Source organism: Diadema antillarum, unplaced genomic scaffold (assembly GCF_040938485.1).
Source record: "Diadema antillarum isolate AM-2024a unplaced genomic scaffold, OU_Dant_1.0 scf00000083, whole genome shotgun sequence".
NCBI classification, from domain to species: domain Eukaryota; kingdom Metazoa; phylum Echinodermata; class Echinoidea; order Diadematoida; family Diadematidae; genus Diadema; species Diadema antillarum.
Window position 1 is genome coordinate 922,501 of NW_027270972.1, and position 24,614 is coordinate 947,114.

The 24,614-nt window shown below is 37.5% G+C and overlaps 2 protein-coding genes across 3 annotated transcripts in view; both read left to right on the plus strand.

Annotated features, from left to right (window-relative positions):
• The window catches only part of LOC139717834 (retinol dehydrogenase 8-like), a 9,013-nt gene extending 3,550 nt beyond the window's left edge, over positions 1 to 5,463 (plus strand). For both annotated transcript variants that reach the window (XM_071629331.1, XM_071629330.1), the window contains exons 4-5: positions 3,985 to 4,078; positions 4,772 to 5,463. In XM_071629331.1, the coding sequence (XP_071485432.1) occupies positions 3,985 to 4,078; positions 4,772 to 5,084 (407 nt within the window). In that variant the 3' untranslated portion in view covers positions 5,085 to 5,463. The remainder of the gene's footprint in view (positions 1 to 3,984; positions 4,079 to 4,771) is intronic.
• Positions 5,464 to 8,474: 3,011 nt separating this feature from the next.
• On the plus strand, positions 8,475 to 19,772 carry LOC139717812 (retinol dehydrogenase 8-like). Its single transcript, XM_071629310.1, has 5 exons — positions 8,475 to 8,540; positions 12,464 to 12,756; positions 14,321 to 14,503; positions 18,104 to 18,197; positions 19,460 to 19,772. Exons 2-5 carry the CDS (start codon positions 12,492 to 12,494, stop codon positions 19,770 to 19,772), a joined length of 855 nt encoding a protein of 284 aa, XP_071485411.1. The 5' UTR covers positions 8,475 to 8,540; positions 12,464 to 12,491.
• The last annotated feature ends 4,842 nt before the right edge of the window (positions 19,773 to 24,614 follow it).

Sequence of the window (24,614 nt, forward strand, 5' to 3'; positions counted from 1 at the left end):
TAGTGATTAGTCGACCGTGACGTCACTATGACGTCATATGAAAACACATTCTCATTCATATCCCATTAATGGAATGGAATTTTTCAATGAAATTTACGTCACGTATATTTCAAGTCAAGTTGGTTCTACTCATGTTCTCAAAATTCATCTATATTTTTAAAACGTGCGCGTACGCGCGCGTTGAAATATTTGTATGCTCCAATCGAGCTCAAAATTTTTTTGCACACGTTTCAGACCATTTGGAGCATTTTTTTGAAAAATTGAAAAAATTGGACGGACGCGAACGCGCGCGCACATATACGCATGCACAGCTCATATGCAATAGAAATTTCCCGTTTTTTTACACTTATCGGATGCCTGAAATGTCAAGGAATATTTCTACGAAGTTTCAAGTCAATCCATAGAGATATATACTAAGAACACTAGAGGGCGGACTCCGTAAAATCCCTGTGACCGATAGAAGGAGGCGTTCGCCATTTTGGTCCGGGCAAATTTCGACTAGCGACCGTACCGATAACGTGTAGCGCTAGCGGAGCATGCAGGGAGATCGACGACGGGATGCAACGGCAGTAGGCTAGCATCTATGCCAAGGTCTCCATCGGAGTTTGGAAATCGAAAATGTTCTTAAATTCGCAAATTCTACTTAAAGTAGCATAGATCTATGTTGCAAAATGCCTGGTTCATGTGCTGCTTTTGGATGTAGAAACAGGAGAAAAGAAGGGGAGCGGAGTTTCCTTTCACAAGTAACTAAAATTACATTTATAGTGTGTGTTAAACAGATTGATTCAAGACAAAAAAAAAGAAAAAGAAAAGAAAAGGTCTTGCAAAATTCGTCAGGGGCACTCCGCCCTCCCTCAGCTATTCTCGATCTATTGCTATTATAGATAGCTAATACAGTACATATATTATGCAAGGTCGGCGGAACGGGGGTGGGGGGGGATTTGCCCCATTTAAAAAAAAAAACACAAAAAACCTCCCCTTTTTAAGTTTAAAAAGTGCTCTTTTCTAAGTGCCCTATTTGGCCCTTGAGCCCCCCCCCCCCAAAAAAAAAAAAAAAATCGTTCCTCCACCCTTTGCTATACCAGCAGTTAATTTCACTATGGTGATAGTGTGAGAAAAGCTCAGAATACGTAATATATGCCTGGTGACAGGACATATTATGCTCCGGCATTGATATCTTTCTGAAAATAAAATTAGCATGATGGGTCTGATTGGGCTTTTGGTTCAAGGCAGGGTGAGGATTAGGATCTAGGTGTTATTATTTGGGTTAGCGTTTATGTAAGCTTGAACATTAGCATTTCGAGCTTGAACATAATATGTCATGGAACCAATATGCCTACACGTACTTATAAAAATGATTGATTTCATTTCCACCACCACCAAAAAGAAGAAGAAAGAAAAACAATGAAACACTCGTATACACAGATAGGACTATAGAATGCAGTCCCCTCATACAGAAAAAATATAATTGCAAACAAAGAAAATACAAAAATTGACGCAGTATACTGTATCACAAGGGGCATCCGGCTGTCTAGAGACCATGCAAGAGAACCCTTTGTATTGCATGGACCATATGCATGGTCGTGTTGGTCGGCTTGAAAGTATCACCTCGTTGAGAATATTTAAAGTAAAATTTTGTTTCATTTTCATTTTCTTAACCACTCAAAATAAGAGATTACTAGCAACTTAAAATTTTTGAGTTGTTTCCTTCTCTCATCTCCGACCCCCTCATCTTCTTGCTGAAAGCCAATACGTGTTTGAGCGCTTGTGTATACGTATTCACGTGTTCACCACACTGCGCTGCTGCCCGGACGCGATGTTTGTTTTTGCCCGGACAAAGATGGCGCGCGGCCTCTTCATCTCGGCACACGAGCACTGCGTACGCGCAATACGCAGTCCGCGCTCTAGTATATTATAGTATACATCTCTATGAGTCAATCCGACTCAATATGACGTCATACGGGCCCGTCAAAGTTGAAATTCCGCGCGCGCGTCAATGGCGATATACAGTGCAACAATGCCAAAAAACCGCCAATTTTAAATCCGAATTTACTCGCCAGGATGGACAATGACCCCCCACTTTCTTTACATATTTTGAAAGCTGATGAGTTGTACATGTCATTCCATGGGTTGGCGATGCTGGAAAAATGATGAAAAAATATCAAATTTCTTAATAAAATAAAAAAAGTAAATTTTCAAAATAACGACATCAAATTTCAAGTTCACTCGAGCGTATCTCACTTATCCTTGGCCAATTTTCACCCAGACTTCAGTATGCTGTAGCTTATTTAATGCTCTATCAGTTTTAATAATCAAATATTTCGCTGGATGAAGTCTTCACCTCGTAAAAATAGATTGAAGGTAACCTTGTCAAATTTGACCCATTTGCGAGTTATCTCTGTAGGAGTGCAGTTTTTCTTGAAATGAAAATTAACATGACTCTCTTTATCGAGCACTAGCTCACTTATACTTCAGTGAATTTCTCCAAGATTTCAATATGTTGTAGCTGAGACTTTGCGCTATCGGTAGTGTGTCCTCCGTTTTTTCATACGACGTCGAAATCACGTCGAAAAACTTCGCCTAAATTAAAGCTAAGCTTCGATGTATTTTCATATTTCTTTCTTTTAGCAAATTTCTTTGCAATAACACATGAAAGACATTCCCTAGTACCCCCATATTTTGCACATGTTTAGTTCATGTGACGTACATTATTTTATAAGGTAACAACTACTTGATCGAACACCATCTTGGGTAGGTAAATTAGGGTCAAAGGTCATAAATGTATCATCCTGTATCTTGGTGAATACATGTCCCATCTTTCCAATATTTTGCACACACAAAGACCAGGTTACCAGGATCATTTCACAAAATATCCACTTTTTTCTCAGATGCCATCTTGGCTGTGCAAAGTGGGGTCAATGGTCAAAATATACTTCATTCTGTATCTTCGTTATAGTGTATACGGAATATGGCACCAAAGATGGCAAACTTGACTCCTTTTTTTCTAAATGAGAATCCAAACATCACACGGCCAATGTCCATAAACACAGATGAAACCTTTACGGTCATGCCTATTGGGATCAGGACTCAAATCATTGATTTTCGAAAAGATCGGATCACCTGATTTGTCAGTGTTGACAAATTCCAAGTCTAGTTATATTTCTGTTGTTGTGTAAATATGGAAGAGATTGCATCAGGGTTTATTTTTGTGGGAAATTATTGTAAATATATAAACATATATGTGGGTATATATTTATATATGTATATATATTATATATATATATATATATATATATATATATATATATATATTTGTGTTACTAGATTTTTGTTGGAAAAATAAATGGCAAAATAACTTATTATTTGTTAAATTAAACTCTTCGATTGTCCTATACAGTACCTGAATGTTTAAGGGAATAGCATTTCTTTGTTTAAAAAAAATAACTTTTTACCAAGCGAGAAAGTAAAACAAAACAAAAAAAAACAAAGCAAAACAAAGAAACACACGGACATAAACTACCTACTTCGATTGAAAATTAAGGATGTCATGAAATGTCATGAACTTGCCTTCCACACTACTCTAAACATGTTGGATTTGAGGTTTGAGTTTTACCTTTTAACTGAAACCTCATTATAAGTGCAAAAGGCCTTATGCAACAAATGCTATACTCTTTAAGATGCTGTTAAGGATCAACAAACAAAGTTTTAAGGTAGAGAAAAATTTGGAAAAAATGTAGGTGGAAATGTTGAGCATATATCCTTTCTCTTCGTGCCAGGTAAAACTGCAAGAGATGAAAATGACAGAGGAAGAAATGTCAGGGATAAACATGTCAGAGATTATGTCAGCGGTAAAATTGTCAGAAGTAAAAACTTAAAAGGTATATAAAAATAGCAAAGGTTAAAAAAAAAAATGTCGGGGGTAGGAAATAACATTATACCGGACTCGGACGTACTTGACAAATTCACGATTCTTTTTCATTTCAGGGGCTATGCATGGGGAGATCTATGCTGCTTCCAAGTTTGCTGTAGAAGGATTCTTTGAGTCATTCGCTCTCGTAGCAAGAGCCTACAATATTTGGTAAGTGAAAATAAATGTGATAAAATCTTGGCATTGAATTTAGGAACTCTTCTTTTCCCCTGAAATGCAAATGCATGTTGATTTGTGTTGATTTATGATACCCTCAACATCACTTTTGCGGTGAAACGAATAGCTAGAAACATTCCATATATTTTTAACTAATTTGTCTTCTACTTTCCTTCAGATTACTTAGATACGCCAGTGTTTCTTTAATATATGTGACTAACAAAAGACATGGCGAGGGAACATGCAAGTTATTCTGAGTCGAGGGGAAGTTGCATTCCAATGTCTGTTGTTAAACATATCATTACTGTAGCAATGATTGGCAGATTACGTCACAGCAGAAATATTTGTTCCGAACGATTTTGTGTGTGTGTGGGTGCTCCAAGTAATCTGAAGCAAAATAGAAAATAAATTAGTTGAAAATATATGGAATGTTTCTGGATAATCATTCGTTTCACCGCAAAAGTGATGTTGAGGGTATCATAAATCAACACAAATCAACATGCATTTGTATTTCAGGGAACCTTTAATCAAATTCACACTGTCATTACTGACTAATACAATCAGCAGCTTTCACACACTCCTAAAAGCCTCCAACAGTAATAGTTGTCATATCAGGCGTTAATCTCGGAACTTCCATCGGAAGTCAATGACTACATATGTCAAAGAAGTATCTTATTTTGACTACAGGCCGTGTGTGATCGAACCAGTTGGTGTACAAACACCTCTCTTGGACGGAATCATCCAAAGTTTACAGAAAGTACAAGCGGGCGAATCCGGCAGCAAGATCGACCAAGCGAAGTCGGCCAAAAACTGGGAAGTACTCGGGGGTGAAGGCCTTACAGTACCGATGGAAGACGTAGTTGGGACGTTCATGAATATCGTAGAAGATCCCAAACCCCCACTACGCCATCCAGTCTTTGGAGCTAAATGGGGAGGGTTAGATTTCTTCCGCGATCCAACTGCTGAGAAGTATATAGCTGCGGTGAAGACATCTGAATGATCGTCTAGCTTGATCTCTACAAGCACGAATGTTCTCTAGATATTTCCCCCGCTGTCTTATAACCGTAAAGAAATAAGGAACTAAAACTTTTTTTTGGGGGGGGGGGGGAATCACATCGTCTGAATGCATGTTTTGTATTGATTATGGAATTTGATTAACCCTCTTTTATCGTTTTGTCATCTTTGTTTGCAAAGCTACTTCAAATGATTATCACATTTGCTTACTGTATGTCCTCCATCAGTACAAAATTAACAGAAAAAAATCTGTAGGCACCTACTGTAAGCCTTCTTGAGAAAAAAATAGGTATACGGGTCCACTTTAAAAACATCCATCGTTAAAATTCATTGCACAAACTATACGGTTTGGGTAAATATGCATAAGAGGCAATAAGTTTTCAGCGATTAATAAGGTCAGTTCCATATCTGTTTGGAGTTAACACTTGAAACTATGATTGTATGGGTATAACCCCTCCCCGCCCCCGCCCCCAACTAGGAATATTCTTTTTAATTCATCATGGGTTTTTTTTTTTCATATGATGCTCTGAACGTTTATTGTCATAAGTTATATTACTTATGTACATATTGTAGATAGCAATATCTAATAGACAAGTAGTATATGTTGGAGTTACAACCCATAGATTTAAGGTCCCGTAGTAATCAATGCGCCCAGACAGACACAATTTGTACATTCCTAGGATGTTGTTCCGGGTTTCATGAGCTAACAAGCATAAAAGGGGGCCTTCAGTGCAACATCGGGTGCCACTCCCGGGTTTCTTCAGATGACAAGAAAAAAAGGCCTTACCGCGCTCAAAGGTTTCATTCATAGCTTACTTTATTTTGATTATGCAACCTTATTCTCTGTTCCCAAAGAAAGTGAAATGTATATGTTCTTCTCGAATATGGAATAAAATTTAAATATATATATATATATACAGACGTATATATATATATATATATGTGTGTGTGTGTGTGTGTGTGTGTGTGTGTGTGTGTGTGTGTGTGTGTGCGTGTGTGTGTATGAGTGCCATAACGTATCTGTATGTACGTGGGCCTATGAGCTTGAAGACAAATACTAATGAAATACCTAAAATGGTTACAATACGTCCGAATGTTCGTAAATCAGAAAATGAAAAAGAAAAAAGTTCGTCATTTCGAAGTTTCGATAGTCCGACAACGAAATAATGTTCGTTGGTACGCATATTGTCCTCATCATTTCAATTTCATTTCATTTCGATAAACGAACCTTATTCAATTTTCGGATGCCTGAAAATATAACGTAGAATAATGTACTCTCTCCGCCTATGATGATTTATGCGTCATACTTCTCCCTTTCTTCTTGAAATGAACGGTGATGCCTGATATTTCTGCCAGGCAGTATTATCGTCGCTAGTTCTCAGAGAAATAAAACAACGAAAAGCGTCGTAATTTAAGGGTCGGGGATAATATTGGTATGGATGGTCTTTGTTTCTTTCTTCTTCTTTTTTTAGATTATTGCTTCTGTAAAGTTATTCTCGTTGATTACATTCACCATTACGGAAGCACAAAAGTAATTATGTGTTAAATTTCTGCAAAGTATTTCCAGTTATGAGTGTCGTAATCAGTTCATTTGGACTTTCAAACAAAATCATAACACATTTTTTTACCTAAGATATTGTTTTATTCATTCTGTTAAGACATTCAAAGTGATAATGTAGATTTCACGTATTACACGGAGTAATAAAAATGAATACGAAGATATGTGTATGTGTGTGTGTGTGTGTGTGTGTGCGCGCGTTGGTGTATGTGTTTATGTGCGTTTGGAATCTTGATGGTAGACTACTAATGATGTGCACTATAGATCCTTTGACGATTTTTTTTTCTTTCTGTTTCTGAGGTCTATTTGCTATGAATTTTGAATTCTAAATGAAATTAAAACAACGCTAAACAGCTTGTCACGTATTTAATGCAATTCTATTCATTACACAATTTCCACATTTTGTTTTCAAATCCAATATCACCTAGAGTACAATTATTTTCATTAAAACAACTGTAATTATGTGATACTGGATTTGACATGAAAACAAAATGTGTAACTTGCGTAATGGATAGAAAGGAATGTATGCCTATATTAAGGTAAGATGAGCTTACGATAAGAGCGCAGTCGACTAGACATGAACGTTTAGACCAGGTAAAAAAATAAGATTAGCTCACACAAGAGTACACACACAACAGTTAGAAATTACGTTAGATAATGATAACGCCTGTTCGATGGCGGGCACAGTGATTAATTGATGCAAATAACTTTGTATCGGGTTTTGCACTGTTAAAACACAAAAACTCATGACATACCCTTGAGCATCATACTACTCTACGTTACACGCCCACAGTCTGCACAAAGGTACTAGTTTAATGTCACCATGTATTGTTCAAACTCAAATTCAGGGAAAATGTGAGTTGGCTAAATCGTTGTAGCTGTCGCCTCTTGTACAACATGTGCGTCTTCACTGTCAAGCCTGGTGGACCAAGGTGTGTCGGGGGTATTCCCTTTCCCCATGAGGAAGCTGTTGCAGTTTTGAAATTACAGGTCGACGCTCTTGTGCACACTTTGTTGGAATATTGGATCATTTTTTATAAGAAAAAAGTGAGAGGAATAAAAAAAAAAATATCAGGGAAAATGCGAATGGCTAAACCGAGTGTCTTTCTGATTTTGCTATGTGTGCATCTTTAAATCCATGGAGTTGCGTGGCGCATTACACGTGTGGGTCTAGCTACCTTGAAATACTCGTACTAAACACAGGGCCTGTGAATTAGGGGGGGGGAGGGGCAGCTATCATGATAATGCAGTATGTATTTTTATACTACGATAACAATAAATGTGATATTAGCAAACACAAAAAATAAACAATTTACAATCTAAATTCTGTGTGGTTTTCTCATTTACTGGCTACATTACTTGAAAATATATAATATTCAAATCTAAAGAAGGTGGGATTTCTATATTCCTATAGGATTGGGGGAACTGCAATCCTTGTTCTTACCAAAATGACAGATATTTTTCAGAGACCGCAATATCCATACGATGCGTGATAAACACATTCTAATTAGAGTCAGAGAGTATCAGTCATTGTCGCCTACTTACAACAGTTGGTTGTGCTTTCTCACAGATATCAAAGTTTTCCGTGGTGCTTCTGCACCCTTCAAAAAGGTCAGGGGTGCCGTACAGCACCCTCGACACCCCCTCCGAGCGGCCTGCTCTTTAAGAGCTGCCGGTGAACATGATAGCAACTTTGACTTTGCGCCACTTGATACCAAAGGCCGTGTTTACTCCAATCATACCGTCCATGTTTGCGCGCATTGTGTTTTTGTGACACTGCAATATTGCAGCTGCAAAAAAAAAAATGTACTGGGTGCTACTGGTGCTATTATAACTGATTTATTCTTTTATTCTGCGTGAACACTACATCAGTATACGCTTTAGGTAAGTGTAGCAGCCTCAACTTAAGGGTTTCAGGTAAATGCTATTTTAAGAGCATCACTCATTTCAGTATTGATGTATTTGATAAATGTTTGTCAGATGTTCATTGTCCTGTCAGTGTGACCTTGCAATCGCAAAATTCTAAATCTGCTGTGAATGTCGACACTGTTTTTAACAACTCTCAAAACGCTGCAGTAGACAACGCCGTTTTAGATTCACAGCCCAATGAAAGTCAACGTTATTTATTATTCCAGTGGAACAGTGACAGCGCTGCAATATTCGAACAGAAAATCAAGAACTCGGCTGAGCTAATGTGTGAAAATGTGGAATGTTTAGATGGGAATGCAAATCAAGATAGTATTGATTTTTGTTACTCACAATTATGCAATATGTTCGTCAGTGTTGCACAAGATGTTGGCATTGGTAAGTGGAGACAATCTCGACATAATGTAAACACAAATGAGACTGTCAACAAGGATTAAAACAACCATCAGCCTTGGTTTGTTTGATGCAGAATGCAGAGCTGCCCGTCAGGAGTATTTGAATGCTAAAAATCGATTAAAGAGGAAGCTTAAATTTCTTGGCAGGTCAGGGGCTACTTGTCTATTGAATCATTATGAGTCTACAGGAAAGTTTTATAAGAATTTATTAAGACATAAAAGAAGGACATTTCACAGAGATTTGAATGAATCTCTCCGTTCATTACAGGCATCCAATCCGAAAGAATATTGGCAATTACTCAACAGTAATAATGAACGCAAAGTAAAGAAAACAGGAACGTTTCATTAGGGGATTTTGTTAATCATTTTAGTCGTTTAGGTAATAGCCAAGATGACCAGCCCACAGGCCTGGAAGATCGCACCGGTACTTCAGGAATTGTTGAGGCAGATGGTCCCTTGGATGCCCCAGTCACTTTGGAAGAAGTGGCACTAATGATTAAAAAACTTAAAAATTCAAAAGCTTGTGGAAAAGATTTCATAAGAAATGAATTCCTTGAGAATTGTCCCGTAGAGATGCTTCATGTGTTGGTAAAGTTCTTTAATGTTGTACTGGACAGTGGTATTGTTCCAACTGAATGGTGCATAGGGATTATCATTCCTATTTTTAAGAATAAGGGTATAGACACAAATCCTGATAATTATAGAGGAATAACTCTTCTCAGTTGTCTAGGAAAACTTTTTACTTCCATTTTGAATCATCGAATCTCAGAGTTTTTCGAAGCTGCTAATATGTTAGGTGAAGAACAGGCTGGCTTTCGTTCGAATTATTCTGCAACTGATAATATTTTTGTTTTGAAGACTAATTGATGTTTATCTGCAAAATAAAAAACGCTTATACTGTGTATTTATTGATTACATGAAAGCATTTGATCTAATTGATAGATCATCTTTATGGTACAAAATGTTGAAGATGGGACTTGGGGGTAAACTGTTTACTGTCATTAAGAATACTTAAGAAAGTGCTAAATCATGTGTGGCGGTTAGGGGGGAGATGTCAGAGTTTTTTACTTGTAACACTGGTGTACGACAGGGTGAAAACCTTTCCCCGCTTTTATTTGCCATTTATCTGAATGATTTTCAAGAATACATTGGAAATTCATATGATGGACTTAAATATTTGGAAAGTGAGATTTCTTACCACCTGGATTCTGATAATGTCAAAAAAGCTTTAAATCTTTCTTGTTTACTTTGTGCAGATGACACAATAATTTTATCAGAAACTCCGGAGGAGTTGCGAAAAGCTCTTGATGCTGTAGATAGTTATTGTCAGACATGGCGCTTGACTGTAAATGCAAGCAAGACTAAAATTGTTATTTTCTCCCGTGGGAAGGTTAGAAGAATTCCTGAATTCGTTTATGCTGGTGATCCACTTGAGGTTGTAGATGACTTTGTGTACCTTGGAGTTAAATTCAATTATAATGGTAGTTTTAAAAAGGCAATTTCTAAACAAGTCACACAAGCTAGAAAGCACTTTATAGCATGTTGGTCAAGGCTAAACAGTTACAGCTCTCTGTGGACATACAGTGTCACCTATTTGATCATCTTGTTTTACCTGTTTTACTCTATGGTTGTGAAGTCTGGGGTTATGAGCGCATAGACCAAATTGAAATTTTCCATAGGAAATTCTTAAGAAAAATTTTGCTTGTGAACAAATGTATAGCCAGGTGCCCGCACCTCGTCAGGGGCCCGAATACCGTCACCCCGCTTAAAATCGTTTTGAGCGCACTGAACAAAAATGTATGCCCGGGACTGTGTTCTGTACGCTTGAAACTTGGCAGGACTACCACAACCAAGCAAATTGTGGTGAAAACTGAACAGTTTTTCGCGAAAATCTGAAAATTTAATAGGGCTATAGGAATACGTGTTATATGTCACCCGCACGCATCTTTTACGTGTATGTCTATGGGAACATCACGGTCACCCGCACACGTCTTTTACGTGCTAAGTCTATGGGAGAGCGGGTGACGAGTGACGACTATAGCTACAAAATTTCAATATCGATCAGTGAACTTGTGATTCCATTGGAATTTTCAGCATTTTTCCTGTATGTGAGTTGGATTTCAAAGAATTTCAGGGGCGAAATGTGATTCAATTATGGGCAAACATTAACTATGACGAGGTGCGGGTCACCCAAGTATACTCCTGATTGTATGGTTTATGGTGAAACTGGACGTGGAGCAATTTTGAACCATATTAAATGTCGAATGATTGGATTCTGGTTGAGATTAGTCAAGGGAAAAGAAATCAAACACTCATGTACAATTTTCAAATTTCTGCTGCATTCACAAGGAGACATGCACTCCCCGTCAAAATCACAATGGTTATTATCTATCACACATATTTTTTACTATGCAGGGCTAGGGAATGTGTGGTTAGCACAAGGGGGTGGATTTAGTGCTGCATGGATTTCACACACCTCAAAGGTTAGACTTTTTGATATGTTTATTCAAGAGTGGAGAGCAGCAACATGGTCAAATAGAATCTGTACAAATTATAGAATGTTTAAGGATAACTTGATGTTAGAGAAGTATTTACAGGTCTTGTGTAAGAAAGATCATATTACGTTAAGTAAATTCAGATGTAGATCTAATGGATTAACCGTTAATAAGGGCAGGTTTGATGCAAGCTTGACAGATGAATTGCATTGTACTATCTGTTCATCCGACGATATAGGGGATGAATTTCATTATATTTTTGTTTGTCCCTTTTTCAACAAATAGAGATTATTGTATTTACCAAGTAGCTTGACGGCCAGTAGACCAAGTGCTTTACATATGGCCAAATTATTCAATTCAACTAATGCCTGCCACTTGAAAAAACTAGCCAAATTTGTCAGAATTATTATGTTTCAGTTCTCTTCAATACCAAAGAAGAAAGACAGTATTTTTGTGGAAAGTAAAGTAGATGTGAATGTTTGTACACGTAGTGGTAGAGTAGTTAAACGTCCTTTACGCCTTGTTTTGTAAACATATTTATTCATATCTGTTATTTTCACATGTACATGTACATTATCACTTATATTTTTGTATTCATATAATTGTAAATATGTTTGTACTTTCATACCCCGAGAGGGGGTCGATAGAGTCAATAAAATCTTACGAGATTTTGCTCCGGAGTTGCGGGTTAGTGTATAATGTAAAACGTGTAGAATTCGATCCAAAAGATTGAAATAAAAGCTCACGTTTACACCCGGAGAATGAAGTCACCATAATCACGTCTAGTCTGAAACTGTCTGCTTCACCAATAAGAACCTACTACGTATTCGCATGCCTCAGTAGGACCTACAAAGAAATGTCCAACTGAAAATCGAAGTATTTTCCATGTTATATTATAGTTGATAGATAAGTTTGAGTTTTGAGTTTGATTTTGCTGTTTGTTTGTCGTTTTCTTACCACTCTTTTATGAAAGAAATACTCTGATTGATAGACCAGCAGGTTTCGTCAAGGCAGCTAAGATGTCCAAACAAATCGTACTCCTGACGGGTGGATTGTCTGGGATAGGACTGGCCGTGGCGGAGCGGCTTGCCAAGGATTCTGAAAAGAGATTCCTTGTCATAGCGACTGTCATTTCAATGAGCGAGAAAGGCGATCTGGTGAACGCTCTCGGTGACGCTCTCGACTCGACGGCGTTCATTGAAGAACTAGATATCACCAACGATGACAGCATCGCTTCCGTTGTTGAAAGCGTGATCGCTAAACATGGTCGCATCGATATTCTGAGTGAGTTGGTTAAGTATGTATACAGTACGATAGATATAAATACATGAATATGTGACTGTGCATCACATTATACCGACAAAAAGTCGCACGCCGGACTTAAAGTAGATGAAACCGGTCCACCTAGATAATCTGTAGTTTTGTATTTTTTTCCCGAAAGAACAATTATTCTTCTGCGCTTGTTTTTGGATTCATTATCAGACAATTCAGAATTGTGTGACGATCGCATCCAAAGCGGTACGTGAAACTCGGAGTAGCAATAAAGCACCGATGAACCTTTAGTGATCTTCTGTAAACGATATTATTACACTGTCATGCTCTGCCATCCGGACATCGAGCACTTTATACGAGGAAAGCCTATCCAAAGTGAGTGTATATACATATATATATATATATATATATATATATATACACACATATATATATATATAATAAAAAATAATATAAAAAAGATAAAACAAACAAATACCCAGGGCAAAACAATGTTTACCGTATAGTCCTATATGTTGGTTCCTAGTGACAAAGTCCAGTAGATATCTATGCAAATTATAATCTTAACGATAGGAGTGAGATCATGACTAATTCAAACACTGAATACTCGGTGATGGTTTTTGTGTACATTGATCAGTGACAATTTGTCACTCAAGAAGGTTGAAGGTTTAATTATCATCACAATCATTTATATATCACTCAACTACTCAACTAAAAAAGAAACTCTTTTGAATAGACTTGGGTGGCAAAGCGTCGACAGTAGAATCAACTATCAGTATTGTATTTCTGTTTTCAAGATACTTAATGACTTAGCACCGTATTACCTGAATGATCTTGCCACAAAACGTCCTATGTTAGCCGTCATTCTACTCGAAATCCACAGTTCATTCCAAAGCCCAACACCGAATTTAAAAAGCGATCCTTTTCTTTCATAGCACCCAGTATTTATAACAAACACCCAACCCACATTCGAACGGCAACAACACTCATTTCTTTTAAGACCCAAATACAATCAATCAACTTGTAAGTGCAGATTTGACGCAAATTCTGGTTTATTCATTCTTACAGTTTCGCGCACTAACTGTAGCCACAGCTGTTATGTGGCAGGTTGATTACCCTGTCTTGTTATGTAGCATATTGTTCTGTTATGAGCTTAGTTTAATGGTTTCTGTTTCGTTTGTTTGTTTGTTTGTTTTTTCCTGTTTAGCTGTTATTGTGTTTTGACTTGGTATATTTTGGTTTTGATGTAATTGCCTTTTCTTTTTTTTTTACACTTATGCAAATATGTTTCGATGTGTAATTGTTATATCTATGTTAACAGGGCTCTTTTTAAAAGCAGGCCTTTTGGCTCTGAAAAGACTACCCTGTTTTTAAAGAAGACTAAATAAATAAATCAATGACTTTTTTTTTCTTCAAAACAGATACATGGCGCCATATAAATGTGAATCATCATGTGAACATAAATCTTTCTAATGATCATGAAGATTTTAGAGCTTGTTAATAACTGATGTTTTTGATTTGTTGATTGTTTTTTTTTTCGCGGTGATAGTTTTTGCTTTATTTCTGTTTCTCTCAGTGAATATTGCTGGTGTTCAAGTATTCGGCGTGGTTGATCAGATTTCACGGAAGCAAGTAGACCTCGCTTTTAACGTCAATACAATTGGAACCATTCGACTCACCCAGTCGGTGTTGCCGCACATGAAGCGTCAAATGGCGGGAAAATCATTTCGGTTACGAGCCTATACGGCTTGCATGGTTGGTATACCTCTTGCGTACGATAAATGCCTCACTTATTCACACTATCTTTTCTTTATCCATTCTTTACCTTGAAATATATATGTAATGTAAGCTATATACATACATGCGTGCCCGCGTAAATACACTCATACATACATATATATCTATATATATCGTACTTTGTTTCCTTATAGACCATCAAAGTATGTGTTCATGTATTAATAGCTTACTATCTTCATAGGTCAACAAAATACAGTGTTAAAAAACAAGTGACAAAGACACAAGCTTATATACAATCATACATTTAAAACATAAACGAGTTTGTCCTCTTCCCCTCTCTCCTTGGCGAATCGAAATAATCTATCATTTTCTGTTGTGAATTTCTGTTTATCTTCGGGTTTATCATTTCCCCTCTCCCCTTGATGGAGGTCTTTAAGGTCAGGCGTTTTCTGCTGCCTTTATTTTCTTTTTTTTTTCTGTTATTTTTTAATTATTTCTCTTGCTTGTGTTATCTGCTATATACACTAAATTATTTAAGTTTTTATGCCCATTGTTGAAATCAATAAAACATGTAAATCAAACTAGAAATTACGCTATGGCGACTATTAAGCCTCCACTCTAATGCACACGGTTCTCCCAATAGGTCTTGGTATACGAACTCTTGACAATGTGTGATGACAGTTTCACATGATTGGAAAAATATCAAAATGCCAGGTTTGTCACTAATGTGTTGAATGTTCAGTTTCCTTGAACTAGGATTAAAGGGCAAGTCCACCTTTATATACATATAATTTGAGTAAATGCAGCAATATTAGTAAAACACATCAGTGAAGATTTGGGGAAAATCGGACAATCCATTCAAAATTTTTAAAATCTATAACCATCTGCACAGTCACTCAACCAGGATGAGAAGACTAATACAGTGTATGATGTCACATGCATATACGATATAAGGAAAATATAAAGAGAATTTCACAAATTGTTATATCTTTTTTATTGGGGGGGGGGGGGGTATGTTTCCTCGACCTGTCACTGGCGTATATGTTAAGGGTAATATCATTCCCCCTGTCTTCTGAAAGAGGCGAGTGAGATGCTTTTTCATTATGCTACACTGTAAAAACATCGGTGTTAGATTTAACACCACGGGTGTTAAATCTAACACCGATCAAACTTCAATAAAGGACCACACCCACAGGTGTTAAAAATGCACTGTGATGGTGTTGAAAAGTGTTCACCTGACACTTCGTGGTGTTAATTTGACACTGTACCTGGTGTTATTTTGACACTGTACTGGTGTTAATTAAAAAATGACACCACATGGTGTTGATTTGATATTTGTTGGTGTTAATATTAATGGTTGAACACCCGTCCAGCTTCAATAAGAGACCACACCAGCTGGTGTTACTTTGGTGTAAATTTATTTTCACATTTTTTCAAAAATCTAGTATTTTAATGTGAAATTCTTGATCGTCTTGTTTAAATTAAAAATCGACAAGAAGTGCAGTTACTAAGAAACTCTTCAAAAAACAGTTTAAAATTTGGAAATGACACCCGGAGGTGTTAATTTAACACCATAAATAAGCACCGAAAATTTAACACCAGCTCGGTGTTCACTATTTAACACCGGACTTTTTGCAGTGTATGAAAGTGAAAATACGTTGAATTTTCTTTATATTTTCTTCATGTCGTTCTGCACATAATGACATCACAAGCTGGAGTATAGTCTACTCATCCAGCAGTGACTGAGCAGAAACTTCAGAAATTCATAACTTTTGAACGGATTGTCCGATTTTCCTCAAACTCTCACTGATGTCTTTTACTAATATTGCTGCATTCACTCAATCTACATGTCTATGAAGGTGAACTTGTTCTTTTGGATAGTTGGCTTCATTGCCCAAGAGTGCAGGAATTTTGGATATTGAGGATCTTTACTTGACTATTGACTCTTTCATAAGTTTATGCATTTAGTAATTTTCCAGGTATGGAGAAAAAGTTTAATTCTATTATTAAAAAGTATTTTTAGCGACATAACTTGGCCTTTGACCCTTGACCTTTGACCCTATAACCCTCAAATTCCCAAGAGAATCACTGTCAGGTAGAACATGTACAAAATAATAATTACGAAGTTTCATGATTATACCTTGGGTCTCTTTCAAGATAGGGATGGAGAAGTAAAATTCATCACTTTTACTTGACCATTGACCTTTTGGCAAAGAAACTTCCAAGAGAATCTCTGCTGGGTAATACTTGCATTTATCAAGTTTTAAGAAAAATCCTGCAGGCATTGCATTAATATGAGGGAAAGAGTGAAGTTTGAGGAGTTGACCTTGCCCTTTGACCGCCTGACCTTTGACCCGTGATCCCCAAATTCCCTAGATAATTACTGCCATTCAGTACATGCATATGTAGGTCTACCAAGTCCCATAAAGATACCTTGAACCATTTGCGAGATACGGGAAAAAGTGAAATTGTAACATTTTTACTTGACCTTTGACCTTTGACCTCATGTCTGGTGAATTGTTTCCCCTACAGTGTATTGGACAGCTTATTATGTCCATTACCTATAGCGCAAAATTATGGAAAACGTCAAAAAATGTCATGAAATTGCCTGTCACACTATTCTAAACGTGACGGATTTGTGGTTTGAAGTTTTAACTTTTAACTGTTAACTGTTATTCTCAAACATCTGTACAAGGGCACGAGGCCTTACCCATGCAGGAAATGCTATACACTTTAAGAAACAGAGTAGGACCAAGGAGGTATACCTCCTTGGTAGGACCTATATTGTTTACATAGGTGGAAATGGTGAGCACCTTTCCTTCCCCGGTGCCAGATTATATTTTCAGAGGTAAAAATGTCAGATGTAGAAATATCGAGTGCACGTCACGAGAGCGACACCCACGAGCCATACAGCCCACAAGTCATACAGCTCACAAGTCATACAGCCCACGAGTCATATACAGCTCACAAGTCATACAGCCCATGAGTCCGACACTAAGCCAACAAGGCCCACGAGACCGACACATTACGCGCCGTGTTGTATCTGTCGAACTCGTGGGCTGTTTTTACCTACTGTCGAACTCATGGGCTTTATTTGCCTATAGTGTCGAACTCATGGGCTGTATGACTCGTGAGCTGTATGACTCATGGACCTGTTTTCAATGTCGAACTCGTGGGCTGTATGACTCGTGGGTGTCGGTCTAGTGGGATGACCCAGAAATATCGGGCATGAAAATGACAGAGATAATGTCAAAGGGATAAACATGTCAGAGGTTATGTCAGGGGAAAGATACAGGAGGCAAAAAATGTTAGAGGGAAAAACGTCAGAGGAAAAAAATATCACAGATAAAAATGTCAGTGGTAGAAATATCAGAAGTAGAAATGTTGGGAATAAAAATATCAGAGATAATGTCAGAGGGGAATATAGTGCCAGATGTAAAAATGCCAGAGGTCAAAATGTCAGAGGTAGAAATGTCGGGGATAAAAAAATCAGAGATTATGTCACAGGTAATAATATCGGAAGTAAAAACTTCAGAGGTAAAAAAGTCAAAGGTAAATATGTCGGGGGTAAAAAATAACATATTACAGGACTTGACAAATCCACGATTCTTTTTCATTTCAGGGGCCATGCATGGAGAGCTCTACGCTGCTTCGAAGTTTGCTGTAGAAGGATTCTTTGAGTCTTTCGCTCTCGTAGCGAGAGCCTACAATATTTGGTGAGTGGAAACAAACATGATAGAATCTTAACATTGAATTTAGGAACTCTTCTTTTCCCATACATTACTAGTTATCAAATTCAAACTACCAACACTAGACACCCCTAAAAGCCTCAAACAGTAATAGTTGTCATCTCAGGCGTTAATCCCGGAACTTCCATCGACTACTGTATCTATACACTGCAAAAAGTCCGGTGTTAAATAGTGAACACCGAGCTGGTGTTAAATTTTCGGTGCTCATTTCTGGTGTAAATTAACACCTCCGGGTGTCATTTCCAAATTTTAAACTGTTTTTTGAAGAGTTTCTTCGTAACTGCACTTCTTGTTGATTTTTAATTTAAACAAGACGATCAAGAATTTTACATTAAAATACTAGATTTTTGAAAAAATGTGAAAATAAATTTACACCACAGTAACACCAGCTGGTGTGGTCTCTTATTGAAGCTGGACGGGTGTTAAACCATTGATATTAACACCAACAAATATCAAATCAACACCATGTGGTGTCATTTTTGAATTAACACCAGTACAGTGTCAAAATAACACCAGGTACAGTGTCAAATTAACACCACGAAGTGTCAGGTGAACACTTTTCAACACCATCACAGTGCATTTTCAACACCTGTGGGTGTGGTCCTTTATGAAAGTTTGATCGGTGTTAGATTTAACATCCGTGGTGTTATATCTAACACCGATGTTTTTACAGTGCATAATTGAATTGAATTGAATTGAAATTGTGTTTTATTAATCAATATCTTTCGCAGCCGGGAGGCTGAATTACAGACATTGTTCACAAAGGCCATGTATACATTAAAAATACTCACAAAATACAATGTAGCAATGAAAAAAGAAAATACATAAAACAACATAAGGTCAATCTTATTCATCTTAACCATTGCACAATTAGATTAACCTATAATACAAAACAAAAACAGGTATTACAAATACAATATATTACTGTTCTCAATGACTGTCAAAAAAAATAAATTTATATCAATTATATATGCCGGTCATTTATACTTATTAATTAATACAGATGTTGTGTTGTCATACGGCTCAAATCAACACATTTTACGCAACAAAAGTAATCAGTTTATCAAAAATAATCAAAGATAGTCAGATAAACAAAGATAATCAGATAATCATACAGCTCAAATCAACACATTTTACACAACAAAGATAATCAGTTTGATTTTTTTTTAATTCCTCACAATCTTCTCTTCGTAAAATATAGGAAAAGAACTATTTTATTTTTACTACAGGCCGTGTGTGATCGAACCAGCGGGTGTACAAACACCTCTCTTGGACGGAATCATCCAAAGTCTCCAAAAAGTGGGGACTGGTGAATCCGGTAGCGAGATCGACCAAGCGAAGGCGGCCAAAAACGCGGAAGTACTCGGGGGTGGAGTCTTCACAGTGCCGATGGAAGACGTAGTTGCGACGTTCATGAAGATCGTAGAAGATCCCAAACCCGCGTTGCGCCATCCAGTCTTTGGAGCTAAACGGGGAGGGCTAGATTTCTTCAGCGATCCAACTGCTGAGCAGTACATAGCTGCGATGAAGACTTCGGAATGATCGTCTATAATAGCTTGATCTGTGCAAGTACGAATGTTCTCTGGATACTTTTTTCCCCGCTGCCTTATAACTGTAAATTAAGAAATAAGGAACGAAAACATTTTTTTTTTTTTTTTTTTTTAGGGGGGATCACATCGTCCGAATGCAAATTTTGTATTGATTATGGAACTTGATAGACGCTCTTTTGTTATTTGTCATCTTTGTTTGCAAAGCTATAGTTCAAATGATTATCAAATTTGCTTACTTTATGTCCTCCATCGGTACAAAATTAACGGAAAAAATCTGTAGGCAATTACTGCAAGCCTTCTTGAGAAAAAAAGAATAGGACTGGTATACGGGTCTACTTTAAGAACATCCATCGTTGACATTCATTGCACAAACTATATGTTCGGGTAAATATGCATATAAGGGGCAATAAGTTTCCAGCGATTAATAAGGTCAGTTCCATATTTGTTTAGAGTTAACACGTGAAACTATGATTGTATGGGTATAACCCCTCCCCGCCCCCGCCCCCGCCCCCCCCCCCCCCTCCCCACTAGGAATATTCTTTTTATTTCATTCTGCTTTTTTTTCATATGATGCTCTGTAGAGTGTTTGTCATAAGTTACATTACTTATGTACATAGACACTTTATAGCCATATCTAATAAACAAGTAGTAAATGTTGGAGTTACAGCCCTATAGATTAAAGGTCCTATAGTAATCAATACGAACAGAGAGACACATTTGAATTATCTCCTAGGATGCTGTTGGGAATGTTGTGTGCATGGCCGGCGCCACGTTTTCAAAGGGGGGTGGGGTGGGGGTGGGGGACACTTCCGGGTTTCATGAGCTAACAAGCATTAAAAAGAGGCCTTCAGTGCAACATCGGGTGCCACCTCTAGGTTTCTTCAGCAAAAAAAAAAAAAAAGGGGGGGGGGGAGAGGTCTTACCGCGCTCAAACGTTTCATTTAGAGTTCACTTTGTTTTGATTATGCAACCTTATTCTCTGTTCCCAAAGAAAGTGAAATGTCTATGCTCTTTTGGAAAAATGAAATAAAATTTGAACCGAATTGAAATGAATTCGGTTTTTTTCCCTAGTGCCACTTCCCGGACACCGTATGTATTCCCTGGAGTGTGTGAGTGCGCGAGTGCCCTATAACGTATCTGTATATACGTGGGCTTATGAACTTGAAGGCAAATATTTATGAAATACATGAGAAGGTTACAATACGTCCGAATGTTCGTAAATCAGAAAATGAAAAAGAAAAAAGTTCTTCATTCCGAAGTTTCGTTAGTCCGACAACGAAATAATGTTCATTGGTACGGATATTATCCTCATCATTTCATTCTCATTTCATTTCGATAAACGAACCTCATTCAATTTTCGGATGCCTGAAAATATAACGTAGAATAATGTACTTTTATTTTCTCCGCCTATGGTGATTTAGGCGGTTTATTGCCGCTTGGTCCATTCCCACTTGGTCTAATCACCAGTTGGGCTAACACCATTCGGGCTAAACCCATTTGGTCCACTTCTCACTTGGTCTACTTGCCACATGGTCTAATAACCAGTTGGTCTAATGACCACTAGGGCCAATCGTCACTTTGTCTAATTCCCATTTAGTCTAATTGCCATTTGGTCTAATGCATTTTTTGGCCACTAGGTCTAATTGCACTTGGTCTAATATCAGTTCGTCTAATGTTCAGTTGGTCTAACACCAGTTGGTCTATTGCCAGTTGGTCTTTTCCCACTTGGTCTAATAACCAGTTGGTCTAATAACCACTTGGGCTAATTCTCACTTGGTCTAATTTACACTTAGTCTATTTTCATTTAGTCTAATAGCCACTTGGTCTAATTGCCAGTTCGTCTAATCATCATTCGGTCTAATTCCCACTCTAGCTAATGACCAGTTGGTCTAATGACCAGTTGGGCTACCACAGACTCTAGACTACTGATTCTAGGTGTCGATTAATAAGGTAATTAATTTGGCTCAAAAACAGATTTATATTTCAAGTTCAATATTGCGTAAATAGGTGAAATGCTTAATTATCTTTTTTTCTGGAAAGCATCCGGGTGAAAGCCCACAATTCAAATGCGTGTATTAATTAGGCTTGAATTATTTACTTTTATTCATTCATTTTTTCCCCAATATTTAGTAGTAGTTCCTATAGCAACGGCGTAAATCTGTATTGAGGAGTGGGGGATGATCGGCGATAGTCACCATCACCACAATTACAAGCCCATAACCGGACCGAATGCCCCACTCTTTTGCTTGAAATGTAAAGTGGGAGGAAAGTGGCGGCAAAAATATGAAATATGTTTTTTTTTTTTTGCTTGTCAGATGACTTTCTGTGGAAAATCAGACCTTAAAAGTATGAAGACCTTTTTTCTTTTTGAAATATCTGTGCGAGGGAGCGGAGCGACCGAGTGGGGGGAGATTGTGGGAGGGAGGTGCCCTCCTCCCCCCCCCCCCCCCCCCCCCCCACACGAGGAAGATTTTGCATTTCCAGACCTGAAATTCAGCGATCTGGTGCACACTTTTGGTGAAATATTGGATTTTCTTTAAAAAAAAGATAAGTAAGAAAATGAAATATTAGTTATTATATTATCAGTCAGTAATATTAAATCGTGGTATTTTAGCTTTTGCTCTGCCTGTGCGAGATTACTGTGAAGGCCTACTAATCAGTGGGGCCCATCACTGGTGTAGCAAGAATTTGATCTTAGGGGGAGCAGTTAGATGCGAGGGAGCGAAGCAAGTGAGGGGTTGGAGGTGTGGGAGGGGGGATTCCACGGTGAGAACTTTTTGCATTTTGATGTTGTAAATGGTGCAATTTGATGCATATTTTGCGTGTTTTATCGACTTGAAACAGTCCTACATGATTAAGGTCGCTCAACATGTCCACCATGCCTGTCCACGCACATCTGTGCTCTACCACTCATGGCTCCTACTAGAAAAACTCTTTGCTGTGTTGTTAGCTGCATGGTCAGGCATGCAAGTGAAAGCTTGTACTTAAAACCGTATTCATTCTCATAGAGAAATTTGGTGAAAGAATTGCTAATGAGCCGTCCCTTTGTAAACAAACGTTGCAGCATCCTTTCAAATCCTGATGACCATTTATACTGTGCAACTTGATTTTGAAATTCAAATTTTAAAGTCTCCTTGCTCGCCAATGAATACACTTTAAGTGTCATATTAAAAGAGGAAGATATAAACTTTATGATGATATATATGATATGACATGAATTGTTCTATTTTACTGGGAAAATAACTGACAATTCCGGTTTCCTTTTTATTGGGACGCACTGTATATTTACGCCTGTGGTTCCGTCGAAAACAATTTATAAAGCGCAATTATGTACCATATTGGATGCTCTGAAATACAAGTCTTGTAGACAGATTTTTGAAAAAGTCCCTGGTGTAGGAAGGGGATACCCCTCTCCCGCACCCTCCTCACGCTCAACTCTGCAATGATCAGTTGTGTATTAGGTTGCTGTCAGATGACTGTAAGATAAAAACACACGAATGTGTGTGTATCATAGAGTTGTATGATATATAACGGTTGTTAACACTTCCTTTTTTTAAATCCATGGTTATGTTTCTTATTTAGACCAAGTGGCATTAGACTACTAGTAAGTGAGAATTAGACGAAAGGGAAATTAGACCAAGTGACGATTAGCCCAAGTGGTAATTAGACTAAGTGGTAATTAGACCAAAATGACAATTAGACGAAATGGAAGTTGGACTAAGTGATATGTAGACCAAGTGGCAATAGCCGAAATGGGTGTAGCCCAATTGAATATTAGACCAAGTGGCATGTAGACGAAGTGAATATTAGACCATTTGGAAATTAGACGGAGTGGAAATTAGACGTAGTGGCAATTAGCCGAAGTGGAAATTAGACCAAGTGGTGTTAGACTAACTGAGAATTAGACTAAGTGGTATTAGCCGAACTGGTCATCAGACGAACTGGATATTAGACCAAGTGGAAATTAGACAAAATGGTAAATAGACGAAGTGGTTGTAGCCCAATTGGGTTTAGCCCGAATGGTGTTAGCCCACCTGGTGATTAGACCAAGTGGTAATAGCCCAACCGATAATTTACCATTTAGGCGATGCTTACTATTTCTTCCAGGCAGTATTAATGTCGCTAGTTCTCAGATAAATCAAACAACGAAAAGCTCGTCATTTAAGGTTCGGGGATAACATTGGTATGGATGGTCTTTGTTTCTTTCTTTTTAATTATTGCTTCTGTAAAGTTATTCTCTTTGATTATATTCACCATAACGCAAGTACACAAGTAATTATGTGTTAAATTTATGCAACGTATATCCAGTTATGAGTGTTGTAATTAGCTGATTTGGACTTTCAATCAAAAACATAACACAATTTTTTAAATAAAATATTGTTTTATTCATTCTGTTAAGACATTGAAAGTGATTATGTAGATTTCACGTATTACACGGAGTCCAAAAAATAAATAAATACGGGGGGAAGTGTATATTAAGACTTTGATGTGTGTGTGTGTGTGAGTGTGTGTGTGTGTGTGTGTGTGTCTGTGTGTGTCTGTGTGTGTATGTTTAAGCGCTTTTGAATTCTTGAAGGTACACTACTAATGATGTGTACTATAGATCCTTTGACGATTTTTCCCCCCTCATTTTCTGCGTGTCATTGGGGAGGGGGTGGTTTTATATCACGAATTGAAATAAATGTTTTTCTGGGAAATTCGATGAAAAATCTTCGGTCTATCGGACCTTTGGTTTACAAGTTCCTTTTTAATGTTCGGTCTACAGGAACTTTCCAAGTGTATGTATAAACAGCAATAGATAGCTTCCGAGGGCTAATATAACTGGGCGTGTAAT

Excerpts from the sequence above, each read along its gene's own strand:
- LOC139717812 (XM_071629310.1), top strand. The coding sequence starts at position 12,492 with ATGTCCAAACAAATCGTACTCCTGACGGGTGGATTGTCTGGGATAGGA. Across the intron at positions 12,757-14,320 it reads TGGTCGCATCGATATTCTGA|TGAATATTGCTGGTGTTCAA; the intron begins GTGAGTTGGTTA and ends TGTTTCTCTCAG. Across the intron at positions 14,504-18,103 it reads CTATACGGCTTGCATGGTTG|GGGCCATGCATGGAGAGCTC; the intron begins GTATACCTCTTG and ends TTTTCATTTCAG.